The sequence below is a fragment of the Pongo pygmaeus genome, chromosome 6 (assembly GCF_028885625.2).
Source record: "Pongo pygmaeus isolate AG05252 chromosome 6, NHGRI_mPonPyg2-v2.0_pri, whole genome shotgun sequence".
NCBI classification, from domain to species: Eukaryota; Metazoa; Chordata; class Mammalia; order Primates; family Hominidae; genus Pongo; species Pongo pygmaeus.
The window spans coordinates 1,539,056-1,563,603 of record NC_072379.2 but is presented as its reverse complement, the minus strand read 5'-3'; the positions used below and the strand labels follow the sequence as shown (position 1 = coordinate 1,563,603).

Sequence of the window (24,548 nt, the reverse complement as noted above, 5' to 3'; positions counted from 1 at the left end):
CACCATGTGCCGGCTGCTGCACACTCACCTCCACACCCAACTCACAGGAAGCGAGGCTGGGAAGGAGGGAACTGGCCCCAGGCCACACAGATGCTGAGAGTTGGGATTATGATCGGGTGCAGTGGCTCACGCCTGTAATTCCAGCACTTGGGGAGGCCAAGGCGAGTGGATTGCTTGAGCCCAGGAGTCTGAGACCAGCCTGGGCAACATGGTAAAACCCCATCTCTACAAAAAAAAAAAAAATACAAAAATTAGCTGGGCGTGGTGGTGCGTGCCGGTGGTCCCAGCTACTCAGGAGGCTGAGATGGGAGGATTGCTTGAGCCTGGGAGGTCGAGGCTGCAGTGAGCTGTGATCGCGCCCCTGCACTCCAGCCTGGGTGACAGAGCAAGATCCTGTCTCAAAAAACTCGAGTTGGGATTTCACCCTGCGTGGTCCAGCGCTGAACGGCATTCACACCTCGGTCAGCTCAGCCCCAAAAACGGGGATGGGTGGGCAGGGGCTGCTCTCCCCGGAAGGCCGGGCGGGGTGGGGACGGCATGTGGGCAGGCCCGTGGCTTTTCGGAGTCCATGGGCTTCCGGCCACTGTGCAGGGGCGCTTTGCTCTCTGCTCCCAGACAGACCCTGTCTTGCTCACAGCTTCCTGCAGGTTCCTCTGAGAGTCCAGCAAAGCTGGGCAAGAGGTCTCCCGGAAAATGGGGACACTGATAGCCGTGCTGCTCTCTGCGCCTTCCACCGAAAGGGAGAGGCTACATGGACAGGGGGCTCCAGGTGGGGCAGATGGGGACACACAGGACTGCGGCCTGGCCCTCGGAGACTGAGCCCAGGACATGGCCACCTGACCAGCACCTCCCCTGTGGCTGTCCCAGCCTCATGGTCAGGGGCCAGCAGGCCGGGAAAGCCACTTACACGTAGTGCCCGGATCCTGACCCTGGTGAGGGACAAGCGGGGTCCCCTGGGATTGGGGGGGGGTTGTGGTTCTTGGCCCAAGAAAGCCCCAGCTGAAAGCACCAGCTACGCCACGAAAGGGTCTGAAACCAGAAAATTCTTTATTGCAAAGGTACAAAAGCAGTCACAGCAGCAGGACGCACGGCAATAAATTAGGTGGTGGCCGCAGGGACAGGGCAGGGCGGCGGCGGCCAGACACAGGCCCACATGTGATCTGTTTTAAATAATTTATATCATGATAAAAAGCAGCACAAAAAATAAATAATGAAATGGAACTGCCAAGTAGCACAAAGGCCAGGGTGAGGCGGTGTGGCGGCGTGGTGGCATAGGGGGCCGGGGTCCCCACGCCCTGGAAACGCAAAGACCTGGATCTCTTTGGGAAGCCGGAGGCACGGAGACAGAAAACAAACCCACGTGACAAAGAGGCCCTCGTCTTTTTCTTAAATAAAAAAATCCATATATTAAATCATGACAATGAAATTTCAACAATCTGAAAAGAAAAGCAGAACACAGCGTGCTTCCCCGGCCCAGCTCTGGGCGTTGACAGCGGCTCCGTCCACCCTGGGGACCGGGGAGTCCCTTCTCCGGCAAAGCACCGCAGGCCGAGGGCAGGTGGACACCAAGAACCCCAAGATGGGACAGAACCGGCCACCCGCTGTGGCCTGTCCTGCGGGGCCCAGCTGCCTGGTGCAATCCGTGGGAAGATGGAGGGGGACGGCGGGTAGCCCGGGCCTCCGGTTTGCTCCCAACTCCCACCTGTGCCCGTGCCCCCGGCTCTGCTCTGATAGATTTACAGTATCAAACTGGAAAAGAAAGATTGTTACGAAAAATCTGTAGATAAACTGTGAATATAATTTTATATCTCTATATATTTTCTGTTTCTCTCTTTAAATATCCCCCTGGTCCTTATGACATCCAATATGGATTACCTACCACGGCCACGGGGGCAACGGCTGTTTGGGAACACGCAGGCCTTTGCTCTGTAGGGACCCAGTGGTCCTGGTGGGCCTGCAGCTTCCCACTCAACTTCTAACAGTAGACACAGAACCAAGTCGCAGCCCCGGGGCTGTCTGTCCTCTGCCCTCCCAGCGTGGCTGGCACCGGCCTGGGCTCTGTAGCCGGTGGGGGCTGTTACTGGCTGGGCAGGGGCAGCTGAGAGGGAGCCGGGCCCCCAGGCACCACCTTTTGCACGTCTTATGTGGCAGCCCCTGGCCGACGGCTCACATTCCGCCAGCTCCCCCAGGCAGGGCCTCCGCAACCCCCCCGGCTCCCACTGCAGAGACCCCAGTCACAGGAGGGACCCTCAAGGCGGCTCTCTAGGAAAAGGAAGCCCAAGGTGGAGTGCCAAGCCCACCGGTGCCTCGGTGCTCTCGGAAGGAGGAGCAGGCAAAGGCTCCGGGTGAGGACTGAGTGCCGAGGCCACACCTGCAGTCCGTGTCTATGCTCCAGGGGGTGTGCACGGGGGAGCCACGTCCACGAGGCACTCCTGGCCTGGTGCCTGCTGCCTCCCCACCCGCCGCGCCCTCTGGAGTGCCAGGCTCACTCCTGAGCTCTTCTACAAGCCAGCCGCATCCTGGTCCTGCCCCTCAAGGCTTTCCACCTGCTCTCGCACACGGATCCTGCCTCCCCCCACCACTCCACGCAACGTCCTCTTCCTTCCACCTCCACATCCATGTCCACCAACGTCCCCCAGGCTGCACCCCCTCTCCCTAGACTGCAGCAGCCCTTCCCCCCACCGGGCCCCCAAAAGACCTCCTTGTTCCCCCTGCACTGACCACAGCTGGTGAGAAGTAGCTCCAGGACACAGAGCCTGAGTCCTGCTCACTGTCAAATGATGGGGCGCTCCTGCCTGTGTCCGCTGAGATCTGGGACGGCCTGTGGGGTCAGTGTCTGGGGGGCCGGCTCCTATGGGCAGGAGCTTCTGCGCTGTGCTGCACAACCTCCTCGGGTCACCAGAGCACAGGGGAGACCTCACAACGTATGAGCCACTCTCTCTGCCACGTGTGCCCACAGGCCCCCCCCCCCGCCACCAGTGAACACCAGCAAGCTGCACCCCCTCAGCCCCGCTGCTGTGATGGCAGGCGTGCCTGCACACACACGCGTGCACACACACAGACATCACCCCACGCAGGTGACCTCCCACACCGTGCCCCCTCATGCAGGCCCCTGCTAAGCCAGACGCGGGTCACGGGCACTGCAACAGGACAGCTGGAAGGACGGAGCTGCCGACGCACCATCCATGCTCCTCCCTGGGGACCGCGGAGTCGGTCAGGGCAGTGAGGGGCTCCCGCACCGACTGGGAGGCCGTGGCAGGACAGGTGTCGAAGGCTGCTTACAGCAGGAGTGGAAAACAAGCCCCACGCTAGACCTGACCACGGGGGCCTGACTCCTGGGGCCGTGTCTTCTAGCAGGCCCTGCAGAGGACGCAGAACTTCCCGAGGGCCTTTCCATTATACGTCTCGACTCCCACGGGCGCAAGATACCAATTCCCACACACAGACACATCCTGCGGGGAGCAGGTGGCGGGCGTGAGTGTGTGTGTGGACCGGTGTGCAGCTCTGGGCCCATGGGAGCCCACTCTTCACCCTGCACCATAGTCTCATCCTGGTGTGAGCTGCCTGTGCCCGAGGGGCCTGCGCTTGGACTCGGATGTCGAGAGTCTGCATCCCAGTGACAGGTACAAGGGGCACGCCCCCGCCCGCCTGCCCGCCACCCCCCGCCCCCGGCTGGCACTAGGATGCGGCCGAGAAGGGTACGGAGGTGGAGGAGAGCTCGGCGGACTTGACGATGGTGATGACGCTGGTGGTGGCCACCTTGGAGGGCGCCACAGGTCCCCGGGCCACGGTGCGCGCGAAGGTCTGCAGCGCCTCGTACTTGGAGCGCAGGGCGTCCAGCTCCAGCCGCATGCTGCTGTTCTCCCGCGCCAGCTTCTCCACCTCCTGCTGCAGCTCCACGCGCTGCCGCTCCAGCTCCTCCTTCTGCGTCACCCGCTTGATGCGGCAGCTGGCCGCGTAGCCGCGGTTCTTGAGTGTGCGCCGACGCTGCTTCAGGCGGGTCACCTCCTCCTTGGTGAGACCCCGCAGGTGCTGGTTCAGCTCCCGCACCGACATGGACACCAGCTCATCATCGCTGAGCACCGGGGCGTTCTCGCCCGCCTCCTTCTTGACCTGGGGGGCCACAGCACGGGGTCAGCGGTGGGAGAACATGGGGTGTCTGCCTGGGACTGGCACGGGGGTGGCCAGGGACCCAGTGGTGTCCCTGCACACCTGCGCTCTCTCAGAGCTGGCCTTCACCATCCGCACCAGGGACCGCAGGACACTGCACGCAGGCAGCCCACATGACAGCTGTGGCCCCACAGGACCCTTTCTGAACGGCAAAAGCCAGTGGTGACATCAGTCACTCCTGGTTACTGACAGCCTCAGAACTCGCGAGGACCCGGAGCGCATGGGTCCTGCTGCTGGGACTGAGCCGGCCCACAGGCACGTGCTGTTGCGGAGGCGGCAAGCGCCAGCCACAGGTGGGCTGGGGCCCTGGGAGCTGGAGCATCGCGTTCACCAGAGGCCACGCTGCCCACGCCTGGAGCCAGGGGATGAGCTCATGCAGTAGCGCCCGACGGACACACAGCCCAGGCGGGCAGGCAGCAGACCCTGCCACGCCCTCAGCCTGGGAGTCATCTCCTGGAACCACAGTCCCCGATCCTGACCCCACATCTCCTGTGAACATCCCTCGGCCACAGCAGCCCCCCTCCTCCTGGCAACAGGGAGGCCTCCATCACAGGCTCAGGACGGCCCTGGGAAAGCAGGGGCTATCGGGCCGGAGGGCCTTTCCCACGCCTGTGCTTGAGACGGGGCCTGCCTGGAACCAGCCTTACCTTTAATGCCTTGTTCGGTTTGGGATTAGTCGTCATAACCCGGGCACAGTCACCAGGACAGAGCTCCCTGGAACTCGTAGCTGGAAAATATGGACAAGCAGAGAAGCTGGCGCAGGTCAGGGCCGGCAACGCCGCACGGGGTGGCCACCTCCCATGCAGGGACACTCCTCAGCCCGGGGTGGACGGTCACAGCACCCTGAAAACAAGACAGGGCACCGTCCCGGCCCAGCCCGTCCTGGGGGGCTTCCCAGGGGGTGGGGCATCCTGGCCCGGCCTCTGTCCCTGCCTGAGCTGAGTTCAGGGGAAGGTCTGGCTGCACCTCACACTCTAGCACAGTCCACAGAGCGGCTGGGACCCCATCGCAGGGCCTGGCAGCCAGGTGTGGCCCCCTGCGGCCCTGCAGACCTGGGCTGCAGCTGCCGGCGCTGTGGGGTGACCAGCAGGCACCGGCAGTGGCTGCTTCCTGTTCTGACTCTCCCTGAGGTCAGAGAAGACGTCTGCACCTGCACAGCACAAGGTGCCCCGTCCCGAGGACCAAAGTGACCGATGGCGAAACCTCCCTCCCCCAAGACAGCTGTGCTGGCCCCAAGGAGCGTGGGGCCCCGCTGGACAGCGACCCTACCCTGGCAAAGGCTCCGGTGCTCCGGACCCAGCCTGGATCCCCAAGAGGGGGCCTCTGGGGAGCCCCTGGCATCACCATCTCCCACAGTGGGCCTGGGTGGAGCCCCAGCCGCCCTCCCGCCCCACCCTCCCCACAGGCCACGGGACACCTACCACGGCCCCGGCCGCTGCGGCTGTGACATCACCACCTCCACCTAAGCTGCCCCCGAGCGAGGACCCTGCGGCCCAAGGGGGTGTGCGGTTCCTGAGGCGCGGCAGGTCCGGGGGCCACAGCCAGAGACCAGGGAGGTGGGGAAGCTGCCGCCCTGCCCAGCATTCGACCGTCTGGCGGGAGTCGTCCCCGCCTCTGCCCCCGCCGTCCTCACGTCTGCATTGTGTCACACATTCTAATCATTCATGAAAAACCCAGCCAAAGCATCCCCGGCATGAGCCCTCCGATAGTTGCCATGGCGACCTTGGGACCGAGCCAGCCCCCACGGTCGTCATGGAAACCGAGAAGCCCAAACGCGATCCTGACTTCAGGTCAGGTTGCACAGACATCACGAGGCCGGCAGGCAGTCAGCAAACCCATTTGCACCCGGCGGCCAGGACGGGCGGGCGGAAGGTGCCGGGCAGCTCGCGGGACAAGGGTCCACAGCACCCACTCCCATACCCCAAATACCAGACAAGGGTTCCCGCAGGAACGTCAGAGCAGCACACGGCGGTGGGGGGTGTCCTTGGTCAGTACCTCCACTGGACATGGACATCATGGGGCAGGTGACCCCATCCCGTCCTCCCTGCCGGCCCAGGACCTTCTCCACACCCTGGGCCAGGGAGCCCTCGGGCCCAAATCCCTCCACCCTCCAGCCCTGCCTCCGATGGGGGCCCCACCCCTGCAACCCACAAACCACCACAACAAGAGGGCCGCACAGGTGAGACGGGGTCCTGTGCCAGGCTGCCGAGTCCGCTGCCCCTGCCAAGGCCAGCTGCTCTCAGGGTGCTGACGTAGATGGCACAGGACGGCACCAGCCGGTCCCGGGGAAGGCCAGGTGGGCTCCAGGCTTCTCCGCACCCCGCCCTGGGGTGAGGGTGACAGTGGAGAGGCCGGGGCCCAGCTGCCTCCGCCACCGTGGGGACCTGCAAATGCCGGCGGCTGGGAGCACCATGAGAAACTTTTCCATGTCAGAGGGAGGGGCCGCGGGCACCGCTTCCAGCTCCACTGCGAGCACGTCAGTGCACAGGCCGGCCACGACATAGCTATGCGGTGAGTCACCAAATGTTTACAGAGCCGCGCGCATTCCCACACACCCAGGCCTCCCACCCAGCAAGGACCCGCTCCTGGGCCCCCGGGCCCACTGCCCGCCGTGGCAGCACAGCCGGGCGGAAAAGGAAGGTCCGGGGGACAGGACCGTCTGGCCAGACCCACGATGACGTGTGGGGCTTCGCCAGATGCCGGGGCAGAGTTCAGCGTGGGGATCTTTCCACTAAAAAGATGCCTCCGCGATGCCCTGTGACACTGCGGAGGCACACGGTAGCCGGGGGCGCCCCAGGAGGGGCGGCTGACTACTTCCAGGAGGTCAAGGTCGCCAGGGCTGCTGGAGCACGCCTGTGCCCTGCTCAAACCCCCAGTACTTCGAGGCACACCTGCACTGGGGCCCTCCGAGGAACCAGAGACCTGGCGGACGCAGGGCTCCCAGGTGGCCCCCACGCCGTGCTCACAAGCATGCCCCCCACTTCCTTGGGCAGGTCACGACTCTGCTCTGCCGAGGAAGCCTGAACCAGCCACGCGCCCCCCCGAGAGACGACGCAGCAGGGACGGCCCAGCCAAGCAGCAAAGCTTCTCTCAGGAACCCAGCACGGGATGGGATGGTGCTGGCGCCTCCCTCTCCCCACACCATGCATAGAATAAATCCAAGCAGCATTAACCTAACGTCGCTTTAAACATCAGAGGCAAGAAAGATGACAGCTTGCTTTTGGAAGGACATTCGCAAAAAAAGTTTGTAAAGCAACTGATCTAAAAATGACGACTGCCCTAAACGGGGTTTTGTGAACTGTCCGACCTCACACGGCCTCAAGGGTCGCCAGAGCACATGTAGAAAGGGCTCCCTCCCCAGGCCCAGAGACGCAGCCTTAGGGTGTCATCCGGGGGAGAGCGTGCCTGGGGTCGCAGAGACGTCCATGACGCCGGCTTCCCGCTACCCCGGGCCCAAGGCAGGGGCTACTGCATCAGCACCTGGTCAGCACTGCAGCCAAGCTCCCCTCCAGCAGCCCCCAAGGAATGACGTCCTCGCATTCTGTCTTACACCCAGCAGCTAACAAAACACCAGCATCGCCACGCACAAGCACCGGACGCCCCGAGCTCCTCTGAGTTTCGGTGGAGTCACCAGAGAAATGCACTGTTCAGCGCCACAGCGGGGGCCTGGGTGGACGGGTCTGAGTTTCCGCTGTGGGGCCCCAACAGCCGACCTAAGTTAGGGTGCAGCACTCACACCCCACGTCCCGGGAGCAGCACCAGGCAGCAAAGTTTTCCAGCACCACCTATAACTCGGAACAGCTCTCAGGTGACTGGTTTTCTGATGGAAGAGGCAGGGTTTTCAACCCAAGGCCAGACACCTCACCGTGACGCAGAACTAAACAAGGCTCAGCGGGTTTATAATTTCCTCTCAAGGAAAAGGAACTGCCAGCAGCCTCAGATGGAGGCAATTCCTGCGCCTGCAGCTGGGGATAAGTGACGGAGCCGGGACGCTGGGCGCCCCCTTCCAGGATCCAGACCGAGGGCCTGGGCTCCATAAAGCGCAGGGCAGGGCGGCTCCACCCAGGGAGGCACCTTGCAGAGGGTGAGGACCCAGAGCCCGGGGCTCCCGGCGGCAGGGCAGGCAGCCCAGGGTCAGCCATCTAGAACTGCGCTTTCAGGAGCAGGTGAGCCCCAGGCAGCCACCTCAGCTTCTGGAGGATCATGTTTTCCCTTTTAATTTTCGTTTTAGAGACAAGGTCTCACTCTGTCACCCAGGCTGGAGTGCAGTGGTGCAATCACGGCTCACTGCAGACCTCCTGGGCTCAAGCGATCCTCCTGCCTCAGCCTCCCGAGCAGCTGGGACTACAGGTGGGCACCACCACACCCAGAGAATTTTAAACTTTTTTGTAGAGACGGGGTCTCACCATGTTGCCCAGGCTGGTCTTGAGCTCCTGGACTCAAGTGATCTTCCTGCCCCAGTCTCCCAAAGTGCTGGGATTACAGGCATGAGCCACCATGCCCAGCCATTTTTAACTTTTTAAGTCCCAGCAAATACTCACTGGTCACCCATGGGTCTGACCCTGCTCAGTGGGGGGTTGGCAGCCTTGGCATCTCTTGCTGTACTGGCACAAGCTGAGAAGGACCTGCTTTGGGGTCCGGGAAGGAACATTTTCTCCATAAAGTTGGGACTGGGCACAGTGGCTCTTGCCTGTAATATCAACACCTTTGGAGGCCGAATGCTTGAGCCCAGTAGTTTTAGGCCAGCCTGGGCAACATAACGAGGCCCCATCTCTACCAAAAAAAAAAAAAAAAAAAGAATTTTAAATAGCCAGGTGTGATGGCACACGCCTATGGTCCCGGCTACTTGGGAGGCTGAGGTGGGAGGATTGCTTGAGCCCCGAAGTCGAGATTGCAGTGAGCTGTGATCCACTCCAGCACTCCAGCAGCCTGAGTGACAGAGCAAGACCTTGTCTCTTAAAAAAAAAAAAAAAAAAAAGAGAGAGAGTGCAAAAGTGAGTTGAGCAGCTGACATCTGGATGACCCCTCTGAACGGTCCTGGCTGTGGATGCCCACAGAGAAACGGGGATTTCAGCTTCGGGGCTCTGACTCTTCCCAGATGAGAGGACGCATCGGGGCTGCCGCTCGCTCTCCGAGGCCAGCATGGGGGCTCTGGATGGGTCACTTGTTCTTGCCCAAGGGGTGAATGATGACACAGACTCCATGCCCCACCCCCTCAGCCGCCCAGCCAGTCTGACCAAGACGGAGTGGCCCTTCCACTTCTATTCTTCGCGGGTCTCCGAGGATGTGGGATGCGGGAGAGGGAGGAGGGGCGGGAGGCAGACCACGAATGGAGGATGGGAGCTCTGTGCGAGAGACTCGGGTTCAGAAACCCAGCGGCACAGCACCAAGCGCCCTCCCACCCCACCCCACCCCACCCCCACCACGTGACTCCCACGACAGGTGCAATCCACAAAACCAGAGGCTGCCCAGGGTGTACCCGCCTCTCCCGGGAGCCTTTCTGCCAGAGACCCCAAGCCGGGCGCCCTCCACACTGGGCTGCAAGGGTAGGTGAGGCCACTGTGGCACTGGTACCCAGTGGGTGCCTGTCAAACAGGTGTCAACCGACTAATTGCAGCTCAGCTGGTCCCAGAGACCAGCCAGACACCCTTCCTACTGAGGATGAGGTCCTACACTGGGAGGTCCCCCACTGTCCGGCTGTCCCGGACACAGCCCCACTCAGCATGCGGGAGGCACCCCACTTGGCACCCCCCAGCCCGGCCCATACCACCCAGCAGCCTGGCCCTGGCTGGCTGCCCTCCAGCAAGCCACGACTGTCGGCCCGGCTTGGAGGACGTCTGGTCACCTTGCATTTGCAGTCTGAGGAAGCTGTGTCATTCCACTACATCCAGAGGTGACTCAGGCAGCTGCAGCAGCAGAGAGCAAACTGCAGAACACACTACACCCCCTCCAGTCCCCGCCCTGGCTCCCACCACACCATCCTCCTGTCCTCGGCCTCCAGCTCCCCGTCAGCATCCTGTTCTCCCCCGGCCGCCCTGGGGCTTCAATCCGCTCCCAGCCTCCAAGTCCTATCAGGGGCATTCTGGGGGGCCCAGACGCCCCCCAGCCCCCAACCGCATCATTCACCGGAGTTGCCCCTGCCCCTCTCTTTTCCTCGTCCACGCGCCATGCGGGCTCAATCCCAGCCCTCAAGCATCTCCCACCTGAACCCACAGCACCTGCCCAGGCTCGGGCCTCCAGCTTCTCCTGTCTGGACCACAGCTTTGCCAAATGGGATGCCCTCACCCTGATCCTGGTGCCCCCCACACAGCCCCAAAGGCAGTCAAAACTCTTGGGGGTTCCTCCCAAACCCCGACTCCCCCACCCCAATGCCGTTTCGGGTTTCTGATCACCATCTGCAGAGAGCACGTGGCTCCCTGCCCTGCTTCTTCCAGAAACACTCCCCACTGCTCTCCTCCTCGCGTAGGCAAGCACCCTCTACCAAGGCCTGGTTCTAGATCCTTCTGGGGACAGGGGGCCTCCCCATGGCATGGTGAGCTCCTTGCAAGCAGGGAGAAGGTCTTCCCTACACCCCACACGAGCCCCCGCTGTACGAGATGAGCCGGCTCTGCATGGGAGAGCAGGGAGAGGGCAGTCTCCACCCCAATACCTTCCCCAGGACACCCGACGCACAGTGCGGAGAAGCAGGCAGGCTCTCAACCAGACCCCACCGGCCCTCCGGACAGGCCAGCAGACCTCACGGCCTGGGCTTCCTCATCTACAGCAGCCGGTTGGGGGGGCGGGGCATGTGGCCACTCAGGTTCACTTGTACCTGCTCTAAAACTCTATGATTTTAAGACAACACTCCCAGTTTCCTGAAACTGTAGGAAAGCGGAAACATGACGAGTCTGTGACTTATAAAAAGCAACAATAAATAGCGGGGAAAGGCATCTTCCATTCGCGGAGAGCAGGGAGGGTGGGGACGGAGCGGTGAGTCACTGTTTACTGTTGAAAGGCGGCCACACGGAGCCTTCTCCCAGCTGGCCAGATTTCCATTTCCCGTGTGGACTGGACCCGAAACCCAGAAAGTCCACTCCAGAAACCTTTAGACTCAGAAACAGCTGGGACAAGAAAAGGCACAACTTCTTCTCGGTCTGGGTGGCAAACAGCTTTGCCAGAGACTGTAAACAAACGCAGCCATTGCTGAGCCCCGTGGGTGAAAGCACACGCCTTGTAGACAGCGAAGTGGCCCGGAAGACGGTCTCCCTTAACAGCAGCCTCCCGGGTGCACACAAAGGCTGGCACTACGACAACCCCGACCCTCGGTAAACGCTGGCTCCCGGGTTTACCAGCACCTGGGGAGTCGACGCTGGGGGGAACCAGCCCCTCAAAGCCCTGGCTCGGTTCAAAGATAAAAGGCAAGAGAAGCCTGCTTTGTTTTTCTGCTTTAATAAATGTCTTATTTTGGAATAATGAGAGGTCTAGTTTTAAAAGCAGACTCCCTCTCCCAAGGTCAAACTCAAGACATTCCTACTGGGTTACCTAAGAAAGGGAGATGTTCTCATAAATGGCACTGGACACCCAAATAGGGTGTAGGTGTGTCCCAGACACCTGTACAGCCCACCTAGGTTCTCCAGACCCCGCCCACGGCTCTTTTAACGCTCCATGTCCCTGAAGACATTGGGCTTGGAGAAGCTGCACAGGGCACCCCGCTCTGTGCTGGAGATCCCCTTACAACAACACGCCGTGACGGTGAAACCTCAGTGCCAGTAAAGAGACCTGGCAGCCCACCCTGGAGAATCAGAGGGGTGGGAAGGGCGGTGCCAGAGCTGAACCACACAGATATCCCCTAGCCCACGGTGTCCGGCGGTGGGGGGCGTTTTGAGTCTCAGGATCTTCCCAAGGCCAGGCACCTGGCCAGAGAGTGGCTGGCTGCCTGTGGGTCACCTGGTGAATGAATGGTGAGTGGATCTAATTTCTGCCTCAGCTACAAGAGCTACTTAAGAAGCAAGAAACAGCATGCTCAGAGACGCAGGACACCGGGAGAGGGACATGGGAGGCCCCGCGAACACGGACACACACGGTGTGAGCCTGAGAATGCAGCGCAGGGCCACTGCTGTGTCCCAGGCGGACCCAGGTCAAGGGCCAAGGCCAGGCGGGGTCCTGGCTTTCTGGGTTTCTCGGTGGCGCCTGGTCCCACCCCCCAGGATCTAGAGGCTGTGCAGACGCAGACACACACACACACACACACACACACACACACACACACACACACACACATTCTCTCTCTCGCGGGCACATACACAGTTTCCTGAACTTGACAGAGCCACAGAAGAACCCACGCAGTGGGAACGGGAAGAGGCCTGAGCCCCTGCCCCACACGTGAGCAAAGGGACTCGCCTTGGGGCCACTATCGCCTGCCCCCCTCCCGCCTCCCCACGGCCTTCCTTCCAGCAACCCTGGCAGGTGGGCGGCTGAGAGCGACACCAGTCACAGGATCCCGCCTGTGGGGAGACCCGGTTACCCCCACCCCGTCCCCGGGCACGCGTGGGCCCAGCCATTGGGCCAGAGCGCCGCCCGTCACCGGGAGGAAGCGCGGGGGGCAGTCCGGGGCGGCACGCGGAAGCCACGCTGGGGCGGAAGCCGCGGGGAATCCACGCGCCCGCGCCCTCCCCGCGCCGCCCGCACGTGGCGCCCGCCCCGCCCCCCGCAGGTGTCAAGGCGCGGGCCCGATGCGCGCCGCCGACCCGCGTGGATCCGCGTCCTCCCAGGTCTGGGGTCCGCGCCCTGGGGCCCCCGGCGCGGCAAGCATGGCCCGGGCGGCACGTGCAGGGGAGAGAGCCTCGCGTCCCGGGGAAGCCCCCGGGCCTGCGCGGCGGGGCCCACCTGGGCAGGTGCCCGGGCCGCGCCGCGGGCCGCATGAGGGTCTTGGGCCCCGTGCACCCAACCCCGCCACCCTCGGCCCGCGCCCCCGGGCGGCCGTGACTCAGCGGCCAGGTAGCCCCGGCCCCGCGGCCCGGGCCCCGCTGCCCCACCGCCCCTCACCTGGCGTCGCGCGGAGGGCGCGGGCACGCGCTGTCCTCCCGCCGGCGCTCACTCTCGCGCTCCCCTCGGCCGCCGCCGCCGCCGCCGCCTGGCGCTCGGGCTCCGACTTCGCGAAGAACAACAAGTCCCCCCCCGCCGCCCGCAACCGCCGCACCCGCCCGCCCGGCTCCCCAGCATCTGACACCGCTTCCGGGATCCGCGGCGCGCGCGTCACACTGCCCTGCCCCCCCGGGCCACGCCCCCTCCCCGCCCCCGCGACCACGCCCCCCAGCCACGCCCTCCTCTCCCGCCCGGGGGGCCGCTGGCCCCGCGCGCACCTGCAATCTCCGCGCTTTGGGAGGCCCTGCGGGAAGATCTCTGGAGGCCGGGAGTTCAAGACCAGCCTGGGCAACATAGCGAAACCTCCCTTCCCCCATTCTCCTTCTCTACAAACATAAAAAGCATTAAGGCCAGCTGGGGACGGTGGCTCATGCCTGTAATCCCAGCACTTTGGGAGGCCAAAGCAGGAGGATCCCTGGAGCCCAGGAGTTCCAGACCAGCCTGGACAACATAGTGAGACCCCCATCTCTACAAAAAAATTACAAAAATTAGTCGGGCGTGGTGGTATGTGCCTGTAGCCCCAGTTATTCAGGAGGCTGAGGCAGGAGGATGGCTTGAACCTGGAAGGTGGAGGCTGCCATGATTTCATTTCTGCACTCTAGCCTGGGTGACAAGGTGAGACCCTGTCTCAAAAAAACAAAACAAGCAAACCAGCAATGTAAAAATGGGGATAAGCGGCCAGTGATCACAGCCTCTGTGGGTGGGGCCAGCCCCCTTCTAAAGCCCCAGCTGGTGGTTGCCAGGGGACACAGCAGGCCCAGGATGGGGTTAGGGCACCACTGGCCCAAGGAGTCCTGTGAGGGATCCTCAGGTGGGGGCTGGCCCCTGAGGGAGCTGCCTCTGCTTCCTGTCACAGGTGGAGGACAGGCTGGAGAGGGGATCCGTCTAGTGCCCCTTGCCACACTTCTGGGTCCCCAAGTCCTGCCGCCCTCTGAGCGCTGCAGGAAGAGGAGTCTCAGGCCTGGGCAACCAAGGGCCCCCCAGGGCACCCATGGCATCTGCCCAGGGTTCTGGGAAGCCTGTTTTCTCAGCTCAGGTGGGACCTGGGAGCCTGTTTTCTCATCTCAGGTGGGACTCAGGAGCCAGTGCAGGGAGGTCTTTGCATCTTCTGGGTGTCGTCCTTACCACCACGTGGCTGAGGATTTAGGCAGCAGCCCAGTGGCCTCTTGCTGTGGAGCGCGGGGGTAGCCTCCCAGGCCATCTCTCACCCCCACTTGCGGGTTCTGCACTGGCCACCTGGGAGGCCCCTCCTTGCTAAGGCCCACACGGCCATCTGGGGCAGCCAGCCACCGTGATGCCTGCAACCTGGCCGCAGAAACAGGTGCCAAGAAATAACAGCAGCAATAACGACAATGTCCCACGTCCCCAGGATGTTTGCAGAAAGACGTCCCCAGGGGATGGGAAAGGTGATTCCCTTGTCCCAGCCCACACTCTGCACTCCAGGTCCTGGGATGCGCAGGGAGTCCCCGGAGAAGCTGTGGCCATCTCCGCGGGACTCTTTACGTTACTCATGTGGCCGTCTCCGCCGGACTCTTTACTCATGGTGTCGCTCCTCTAACCCAACTGCATTCTTTCCATAGCAGGCTTTTGTTACTAATCACACACTTTTATTATCTTTTTAATTTTTTAATTTGTATTTATTTATTTCTGAGATGGAGTCTTGCTCTGTCGTCCAGGCTGGAGTGCAGTGGCACCATCTCGGCTCACTGCAGCCTCTGCCTCCCGGGTTCAAGTGATTCTCCTGCCTCAGCCCCCCGAGTAGCTGGGATCACAGGTGCCCACCACCACATCTGCTTAAATTTTGTTTTTGTTATTGTTGTTGTTTTGAGACGGAGTCTCACTCTGTTGCCAGGCTGGAGTGCAGTAGCGCAATCTCGGATCACTGCAAGCTCCGCCTCCCAGATTTAAACAATTCTTCTGTCTCAGCCTCCTGAGTAGCTGGGACTACAGATGCCTGCCACCACGCCCGGCTAATTTTTTTTGTTTGTTTGTGATCTGCCTGCCTCGGCCTCCCAAAGTGCTGGGATTACAGGCGTGCACCACCACACCGGCTGATTTTTGTATTTTTAGTAGAGACGGTTTCACCATGTTGGCCAGGCTGGTCTCGAACCCCTGACCTCAGGTGATCCACCCGCCTTGGCCTCCCAAAGTGCTGGGATTACAGGCATGAGCCACTGCACCCAGCCTAATTTTTAAAATTTTGAATTATTTATTTATTTGTTTGTTTTATGAGACAGCATCTCACTCTGTCGCCCAGACTGGAGTTCATTGGTGCAATCAGAGTTCCCTGCAGCCTCCACCTCCCAGGTTCAAGTGATCCTCCCACCTCAGCCTCCTAAGTAGCTGGGACCAAGGGCTGGTGCTACCACGCCTGGCTAATTTTCTTTGTTTTTTTTTTTTGTAGAGACAGGATCTTGCTCTGTTGCCTAGGCTGGTCTTGAACTCCTGGGCTCAAGTGATCCTTCTGCCTTGTCCTCTCAAAGTGGTGGGATTACACGCATGAGCCACTGTGCCTAGCCAAAGTTTACTTTTTATTGTGGTAAAGTAAACATCACATAGAATTTACCATTTAACCATTTTTTTAAGTTAAAAAAACTATTTTTTCAGAGATAGGATCTTGCTACGTTGATCAGGCTGGTCTTGAACTCCTGGCCTCAAGCAATCATCCTGCCTCAGCCTCCCAAAGTGCTAGGATTACAGGTGTGATTAGGTGATTAGGCTGGGCATGGTGGCCATCACACTAGACCAATTTAACCATTTTAAGTGTACGGTTCGGTGGCGTTAAGTACATTCACGTTGTGGTACAAACATTGCCATCATCCATCTCCAGAAATTTTTCATCATTTAGTAGTTCCTTTTGTAAAAAATGTTAAGTTCTGGCCGGGCAAGGTGGCTCACGCCTGTAATCCCAGCACTTTGGGAAGCTAAGGTGGGCGGATCACCTGAGGTCAGGAGTTCAAGACCAGCCTGACCAAAATGGAGAAACCCTGTCTCTACTAAAAATACAAAATTAGCTGGATGTGGTGGCGCATGCCTATAATCCCAGCACTTTGGGAGGCTGAGACGGGCAGATCACCTGAGGTCGGGAGTTCGAGACCAGCCTGACCAACATGGAGAAACCCCATGTCTACTAAAAATACAAAATTAGCCGGGTGTGGTGACTCACGCCTGTAGTCCCGGCTACTCGGGAACCTGAGGCAGGAGAACCACTTGAACCCAGGAGGCGGAGGCTGCAGTGAGCCGAGATTGCACCATTGTACTCCAGCCTGGGAAACAAGAGCGAAACTCTGTCTCCAAAAAAAAGAAAAAGTGTGTGTGTGTGTGTGTGTGTGTGTGTGTGTGTGTGTGTTTTGAAACAGGATCTCATTCTGCCACCCAAGCTGGTGGGCAGTGGCACAATCCTGGCTCACTGCAGCCTGGACCTCCTGGGCTCAAGCGATCCTCCTGCCTCAGCCTCCCAAGTAGCTGGGATTACAGGCATGCACCATCGTGCCCAGCTAATTTTTATATTTTTAAATAGAGATAGGGTCTCACTAGGTTGCTCAGGCTGTTCTTGAACTCCTGGGCTCAGGCAATCCACCTGCCTCCGCCTCCCAAACAGCTGGGATTACAGGCATGAGCCACTGTGCCCAGCCTTGAAGAAAACATGTGTAACTTTCTTTATAACTTCAGAGTGGAAAAAGGTTTCTTTAATCATGATTAAAAATCTAAATGCCGTAAAACAGATTCAAGGCAAAAATCCTCGCAAGTAAAGTCACAACACAAAGCACACACTAGGAAAAATACTTGCAACTCAGATCTACCAGGCAAAGGGCTCCTAAACATGTGGGAAAGAACACAACCAATAAAAGAAGGCAAAGGAGGTGTATAGATCATCCACGGAAAAAGAAATCCACAGAACAAACACGTGAAAAGGTGTCCATAATCAGACAAATGCACATCAGAGAAAGACATTGCAGTTCTGCTTCTCATCCAGGGGAATACCCAAATCAGACCTCGTGCCCCAATGGCACGGCTCAGGGAGCGCGCCCTTGGACACATTGCTGGTGGAGGGGCCAGGCAGCGGAGCCCCAGGGCAGGAGTCTGGCCACACTGTCCGTGAGACCATGGCCTCGATTTGTGCTAGAACCCAGAAATCCCACTACTTCTTTCTCCTTTTCTCCTCCTCCTCCTCCTTCCTCTTCATCTTCTTCCTCTTCTTCCTCCTTTTTCTTCTTTCTTCTCCTCCTCCTCCTTCTTCCTCCTCTTTTTCCTCTTCCTCCTCTTTTTCTTCTTCCTCTTCCTCCTCTTTTTCTTCTTTCTCCTCCCCCTTCTTCTTCTCCTCCTCCTCTCCTCCCCTTTTCTCCTTCTCCTCTCACTCCTCCTCCCTCTCCTTCTTCTTCTTCTTTTTTTTTTTTTTTTTTTGAGACAGAATCTCGCTCTGTCACCCCAGCTGGAGTGCAGTGGCGCAGTCTTGACTCACTGCAACCTCCACCTCCTGGGTTCAAGCAATTTTCTGCCTCAGCCTCCCAAGTAGCTGGGATTACAGGCACCCGCCACCATGCCCGGCTAATTTTTTGTATTTTTAGTTGAGACGGGGTTTCACCATCTTGGCCAGGCTGGTTTTGAAGTCCTGACCTCGTGATCCACCCGCCTTGGCCTTCCAAAGTGCTGGGATTACAGGCGTGAGCCACTGCGCCCGGCCTCTTTTTTCTTTTGAGACAAAGTCTCTCTCTCTTCTGCTCAGGCTGGAGTACAGTAGTGCAATCCTAGCTCACTGCAGTCTTGAACTTCCAGGCTCAAGTGATCCTCTCACCTCAGCCTCCTGAGTAGCTGGGGCCACTGGTGTGTGCCACCACATCCAGCTAATTTTTATATTTTTTTCATAGAGACAGGGTCTCCCTATGTTGCCCAGGCTGGTCTTGAACTCCTGGGCTCAAACAGTCTTCCCGCCTTGGCCTCCCAAAGTGCTGGGATTGCACGTGTGAGCTACAGCACCCAGCCTCAGAAATCCCACTTCTAAAACTTGTGCCATTGATCTGCTTGTTCATATGTGAAAGGGACAGGTGCAAGGATCACCGCGGTGACATCAACGGTCATTGTGACCGACTGAAAACAGCCAAGTTGCCATTGTTGAGGGACTAGCTGAGTCACTTAGCACAGCCACAGAGTGGAGTACTATGCAGCTGTGAAAAAGAAAGCAGAAGACCTCTGCATGCTGATTTGGAAGGTCTTCTGGGGTACATTGCTAATGAAAAAGCAAGGTGCAGAACTGGTGTATAATATGCTACCTTGAGTGTAAGAAAGGGCAGGAGAGAAAAACGTAGATTCGTGTTTGCACCAGTACAAGGAAGACTGGAAGGATAAAGAGAAGCTAATAGAGGCTGGGACGGGCATGGTGGCTCACACCTGTAATCCCAGCACTTTGGGAGGCCAAGGCGGGTGGATCACGAGGTCAGGAGATCGAGACCATCCTGGCTTACATGATGAAACCCCGTCTCTACTAAAAATACAAAAAAAAAATGGCCGGGCATGGTGGCAGGCGCCTGTAGTACTAGCTACTCAGAAGGCTGAGGCAGGAGAATGACGTGAACCTGGGAGGTGGAGCTTGCAGTGAGCCGAGATCGCGCCACTGCACTCCAGCCTGGGCGACAGTCTCAAAAAAAAAAAAAAGAAGCTAATAGAGGCCGGGCACGGTGGCTCATCCAGCACTTTGAGAGGCCACGGCAGGAGGATTGCTTAGGGCTAGGAGTTCAACACCAGACTAGGCAACGTGGCAAGACCCCATATCTACAAAAAAAATTTTAAATTAGCCAGACATAGTGGCACGTGCTTGTAGTCCTAGCTGCTTTGGAGGCTGAGGTTTGAGGATGGCTTGAGCCCAGGAGTTAAAGACCAGCCTGGGCAACAGAGCAAGACCCTGTCTCTACAAAATATGAAATAGCTAGGCTCATGCCTGTAATCCCAGCACTTTGGGAGGCTGAGGCAGGCAGATCACTTGATCTCAGGTGTTCAAGACCAGCCTGGCCAACAAGGTGAAACCTGTCTCTACTAAAAATATAAAAAACTAGCCAGGCGTTGTGGCAGGCACCTGTAATCTCAGCTAATCAGGAGGCTGAGGCAGGAGAATCACTTGAACCCAGGAGGAGGTTGCAATGAGTTGAGATCGCACGATTGCACTCCAGCCTGGGCGATAGAGTAAGACTCAGTCTCAAAAAAATAAAAAAAATAATTAGCAGAGCCCTATGGTGCACACCTGTAGTCCCAGCTACTCAAGAGGCTGAGGTGGGAGGATTGCTTGAACCCAGGAGTTCGAGGCTGCAGTGAGCTAAGATTGTGCCGTTACACTCCAGCCTGGGCAAGAGAGCGAGACCCTGTCTCTAAAAAATAAAAAGAAAAAAGCCAGTAGAAACAGGTGCCTTTGGCGGGGTGGACGGGGCAGGGTGAGAAACCAGACTTCTCTGGAAAACCCGTTTTATGTTCTTTTGGCTGCCGTCAGGCCACGTATTCAAAACTGTACAATTCAATGTAAAGTGAGATAGAGGAAAGAATGCCTGCCTTGTAGGGTGGTTGTGTGGGTTCAGGTTCTAAGGGGCCGTGCAGACCTTTGCCCTGTGCCTTGGTGAATATCCCTGTTATTATGGGTTTATGGCAGAGGCAGCCTTAGTTACGCCCAGATAGGCTGTCTCTGTTTGCCCTGGGAAGAGCTGTGTGGCAGCCGGGTCTCTGGGACTGGGGTACAGAGCGGGGCCTGCCCTGGGACCCCAGCGGTGGGGCTGGTTCTTGCAGGGAGATGAGTCCAGTTGCACCATAAGCCTGGGGCGCCCCGGGAGGGGTGGGGTCTCTCCTACCCTACTTCTTCCTGAGAGTTGGAGGTATGGAGGGTAACCCGGTGGGACTCAGGTGGCCCCGGCTGAGGTCGGGGAAAGGAAGGGACATGGAGACCACCAGGATCAATTCTACTGCAGGGAGAAGACAGGCAGGAGCCCTGAGCATGGAGTGTGGGAGGGGGCCCCAGCAGTTCTACCCTCAGGATGCCCACAGGCTCTCCCCCAGGGACTCAGATCCCAGAAAAGTGGAGATTGGAGCCTGGAACAGGCTGGACTTCAGAACCCTCGGCCGCATCCCATCCCCAGCTCGGGAAGCTCAGCGTGGCTCCCTGGGAGCTGAAGAGGGCCCAGTGTCTGCACATGATGCATGATGCATGCTTCTCTGCAGGACGGCAGGGCTCAGCGGCACCCATCCATCTCCAGCACTCCCTGCCCCCGTGAGGAGGAGAGGGGATGTGACTCTCTCGGCAGAGGCAGGGCCGCACCTCGACCTGGTCCGCCTGCACGCTCAGGGCCGTCTTGGGTGCGGCTGGGTCAGTCCTGTGCCCTTGGAAGGCTTCACCTGAACAAAGGCCCTCCCAGGAGTGTGGGGGCCCCCAGCTGGGTCCCAGCATTCAGGCTCCTCCCAGGAAGCAGTGATGGGCTGGGCCTGTCAGGATGGCGGGGGACCTCTGCCTGTGCAGGGAGCAGAGGGAAAAGGGGTCCTTGTGCATGTCAAATCTGGGAGAGGTACAAAGGGCCCAGAAGAAGGAGAAGGTGGGATCTGACTTCCCAATGCTTCACCACTTGCCCTGAGGGCACGGCCACCACCCTTGAGCCTGCTCCTCATCCCTAAAATAGGAACAGGATCAACTTGAGGGTCAGACACGGGGAAGTTCTTTGTAAACTGCAAAGCGTTCTCAAATGAAAAGACTGGCTGGGCACAATGGCTCACGCCCAGGACTTTAGGAGGCTGAGGTGGGCAGATCACGTGAGGTGAAGAGTTGGAGACCAGCCTGGCCAAAATGGCGAAACCCCGACTCTACTAAAAATACAAAGATTAGCTGGGCATGGTGGTGCGCGCCCCTGTAGTCCCAGCTACTCAGGAGACTGGGGTGGGAGGATCACGGGAGCACATGAAGTCAAGGCTGCAATGAGCTACGATGGCGCCATTGCACGCCAGTCTGGGTGCCAGAACAAGACCCTGTCTCCAAAAAAACACTCAAACCAAACAAAAACACAGTAGTTCCCACCCAGTGGTGACCTGGCCTCTGGGGGCCCCTCGGCCTGGACAGCTTCCCGCATCCTTGGTTGTCATGCCGGTGGTGGGGGAGGTGACCAAGGTTCTCTCCCGGAGCAAACCCCAATCAGGCTTCTCTAGCTCTTTCTTTGCTTTTTTTTTTTTTTTGAGATGGTGTCTTGCTCTGTCACCCAGGCTAGAGTGCAAAGGCGTGATCTCAGCTCACTGCAAACTCCGCCTCCCAGGTTCAAGCGATTCTCCTGCCTCAGCCTCCAGAGTAGCTGGGATTACAGGTGCCCGACACCACACCCAGCTACTTTTTTTGTATTTTTAGTAGAGACTGGGTTTCACCATGTTGGCCAGGCTGGTCTCGAACTCCTGACCTCAGGTGATCTACCCACGTTGGCCTCCCAAAGTGCTGGGATTACAGGCGTGAGCCACCACGTCTGGCCTAATTTTTTTGTTTTTTATTTTGTGTTGAGAAAGACAGGGTCTCACTCTATTGCCCAGGCTAAAGTGCAGCAGCATGATCATCACTCACTGCAGCCTCGACCTCCTGAGCTCAAGCGATCCTCCCACCTCAGCCTCCCAAAGGGCTGGGATCACAGGCATCAGTCACGGCTCCAGGCTGCCTTCCCATCTTCCACAAGCATCATTGAATGATGTTTTCTTTTTCTCTAACAGGGAGTTGCTGCTGGCATGGAGTAAGTGGGAGCCAGGGAGGCTGGTCAACACCTGCGTGCACAGGACAGACCCACAGCAAAGAATCTTCCACCCACGGGCTGGGGTTGGGGCACCTGTTCCGGGGAAGCCCAAGTCCCTCGGTGACAGCCTTTCCCTCATGCTCAGACAACAGCAAGAAGCAAGTTAAGAGCTGCCGAGGTTGAGTTGCTTTTGGGTGCCAGTCACTTGGTCAGGTATTCCACATTCCTCCATTAGACTCTTCCGAAGGGGCTGGCGAGACAGCCAATACGGTTCGGCTGTGTCCTCACCCAAATCTCATCTTGAATTGTAGCTCCCATAATTTCCCCATGTTGTGGGAGGGACCCCGTGGGAGGTAATTGAATCATGGGGGTTGTTTCCCCCACACTGTTCTCGTGGTAGTGAATAAATCTCACGAGATCTGATGGTTTTATCAGGGGAAACCCCTTGTGCCTGACTCTCATTCTCTCTCTTGTCTGCCACCACGTGAGATGTGCCTTTTGCTTTCCGCCATGATTGTGAGGCCTCCTCAGACACGTGAAACTGTGAGTTTATTAAACCTCTTTTTCTTTATAAATTATCCAGACTCAGGTATGTCTTTTTTTTTTTTTTTTTTTTTTTGAGATAGAGTCTCACTCTGTTGCCCAGGCTGGAGTGCAGTGGCACAATCTCGGCTCACTGTAACCTCTGCCTCCCAGGTTCAAGTGATTCTCCCGCCTCAGCCTCCTGAGTAGCTGGGATTACAGGTGTGCACCACCACACCCGGCTAATTTTTGTATTTGTAGTAGAGACGGGGTTTCACCATATTGGCCAGGCTGGTCTCGAACTCCTGACCTCAAGTGATCCACCTGCCTCAGCCTCCCAAAGTGCTGGGATTACAGGCATAAGCCACTGTGCCCAACCAGGGCATGTCTTTTTCGGCAGCATGAGAACGAGCTAATACAACAGCTTTGTGGTCTCCCAGGAGGACCAGAGAGCCAGGACCGTGGCCCGTATATGTGCGTGCAGGTGAAATCAGGCTTGTCCTAGCCTTGTTCATAATCGCCCCAGACTGAAACCACCCAGGTGTCCACCACCCGGGAGACATGCCTCATTCCCGGACGTTTGTGGTCCACAGCCCAGGCAACAGCCACGTCACCTTTCATGATGTCACAGGTGGCATTTTCCAGAGAGGGCTGTAGCAATCTCTCCCGTCCTCATGTTCTCATTACGGTGACCTCACCACTCTTCCAGCAGGAGGTCGAGTGGGGCCCTCAACCCGTGAACTTGGGCCGATTTACGACAGCCTTGGCCAGCAGGGGACAATGAAGGTGATGTCATGGGACGTCCAGGGTTGGGTCTATGAAAGGCAATTGTTTGTTTTTTCAAAACACCAACTGCATTAGTCAGAGGTCTCCAGAAAAACAGACGCAAGAGGACGTAGAGAGAGGGATGTGAGGAGACGTATTATGAGGAATCGCTTCATGCAGTCTGTCCGCAACCCAGAGATGCCAGAACACTGCTGGTGAAACTCACCTGCGCGCAAAGGCCTGGGAGCCAGGGGAGGCGATGGTGGAAATCCTACTCTGAGGATGAAGGTCCAAGGGAGAACTGGGGAAAGTCCCAGATCCAGAGGCCCGAGAACCAGCAGCTCTCATGCCCAAGGGCAGGAGAAGGAGAGAGAGAGAATTCAGCCTTCCTCTGCCTTTTGTTCCAGTTGGACCCTCCGTGGATCAGATGTTACCTGCTCTCACTGGGGACGGGGGGCGCCTCTTCACTGGGTCCACTGATCTAGTGTTGATCTCTTCCAGAGACACCCTCATGGACACACCAAGAAAGAATGTTTTAGGCCAGGTGCAGTGGCTAGCGCCTGTAATCCCAGCACTTTGGGAGGCTGACGCAGAAGGACAGCTTGAGCCTGGGAGGTCAAGACCAAGCGGGGCAACATAATGAGACCCCATCTCTAAAAAGGTATCAAAAAATGGCTGGGTGCAGTGGCTCATGCCTGTAATCCCAGCATTTGGGAGGCTGACACAGGCAGATGACTTGAAGTCAGGAGTTCAAGACCAGCCTGGCCAACATGGTAAAAGCTACTCTACAAAGAATACAAAAATTAGACTGGCATGGTGGCACGCACCTGTAACCCCAGCTACTTGGGAGGCTGAGAGAGGAGAATTGCTTGAACCAGTGAGGCAGAGGTTGCAGTGAGCCGAGATTGTGCCATTGCACTCCAATCTGGGCGATATAGTGAGACTCCATCTCAAAAAAAAAAAGTATTCAAAAAATTAGCTGGGCATGGTGGTGGGTGCCTGTGGTCCCAGCTACTCAAGAGGCCAAAGTGGGAGGATCGCTTGAGCCCAGGAGGTCGAGGCTGCAGTGAGCTATGATTGTACCACTGCACTCCAACCTGGGCAACAGAGGAAGACCCTATCTCAAAACAAAAAAACAAAAAAACAAAAAACCTGTTATACCATCTGTCTGCCATCCCTTAGCCCCGTTAAGTTGACATAAAATTAACCAAGAAAGGTTAAACTCTGTGAGATAAA

The 24,548-nt window shown here is 58.3% G+C and overlaps 1 protein-coding gene and 2 pseudogenes across 2 annotated transcripts; 1 reads left to right on the top strand and 2 right to left on the bottom strand.

Moving 5' to 3' along the window:
* Window positions 1-1,028: 1,028 nt before the first annotated feature.
* On the bottom strand, window positions 1,029-3,183 carry LOC129040695 (uncharacterized; annotated as a pseudogene).
* Window positions 1,029-13,376, bottom strand: MAFK (MAF bZIP transcription factor K). Of its 2 annotated transcripts, none has more exons than XM_054495477.2 (3): window positions 13,195-13,376; window positions 4,818-4,897; window positions 1,029-4,113 (listed from the first exon to the last, which is right to left on the bottom strand). In XM_054495477.2, the coding sequence occupies exons 2-3, from the start codon at window positions 4,851-4,853 to the stop codon at window positions 3,679-3,681; spliced, it is 471 nt and encodes a 156-aa protein (XP_054351452.1). In that variant the 5' UTR covers window positions 4,854-4,897; window positions 13,195-13,376; the 3' UTR covers window positions 1,029-3,678. The 2 variants fall into 2 exon arrangements, with proteins under 2 accessions (XP_054351452.1, XP_054351453.1); XM_054495478.2 differs by lacking the exon at window positions 13,195-13,376 and adding an exon at window positions 5,592-9,389.
* Window positions 9,313-10,067, top strand: LOC129040803 (uncharacterized; annotated as a pseudogene).
* Window positions 13,377-24,548: the final 11,172 nt, after the last annotated feature.

Bases quoted from the DNA above. Each gene is read 5' to 3' on its own strand.
- MAFK (XM_054495477.2), bottom strand. From the start codon at position 4,853: ATGACGACTAATCCCAAACCGAACAAGGCATTAAAG. The intron at 4,114-4,817 runs GTAAGGCTGGTT...GTGGCCCCCCAG, and splicing joins AACCGAACAAGGCATTAAAG to GTCAAGAAGGAGGCGGGCGA.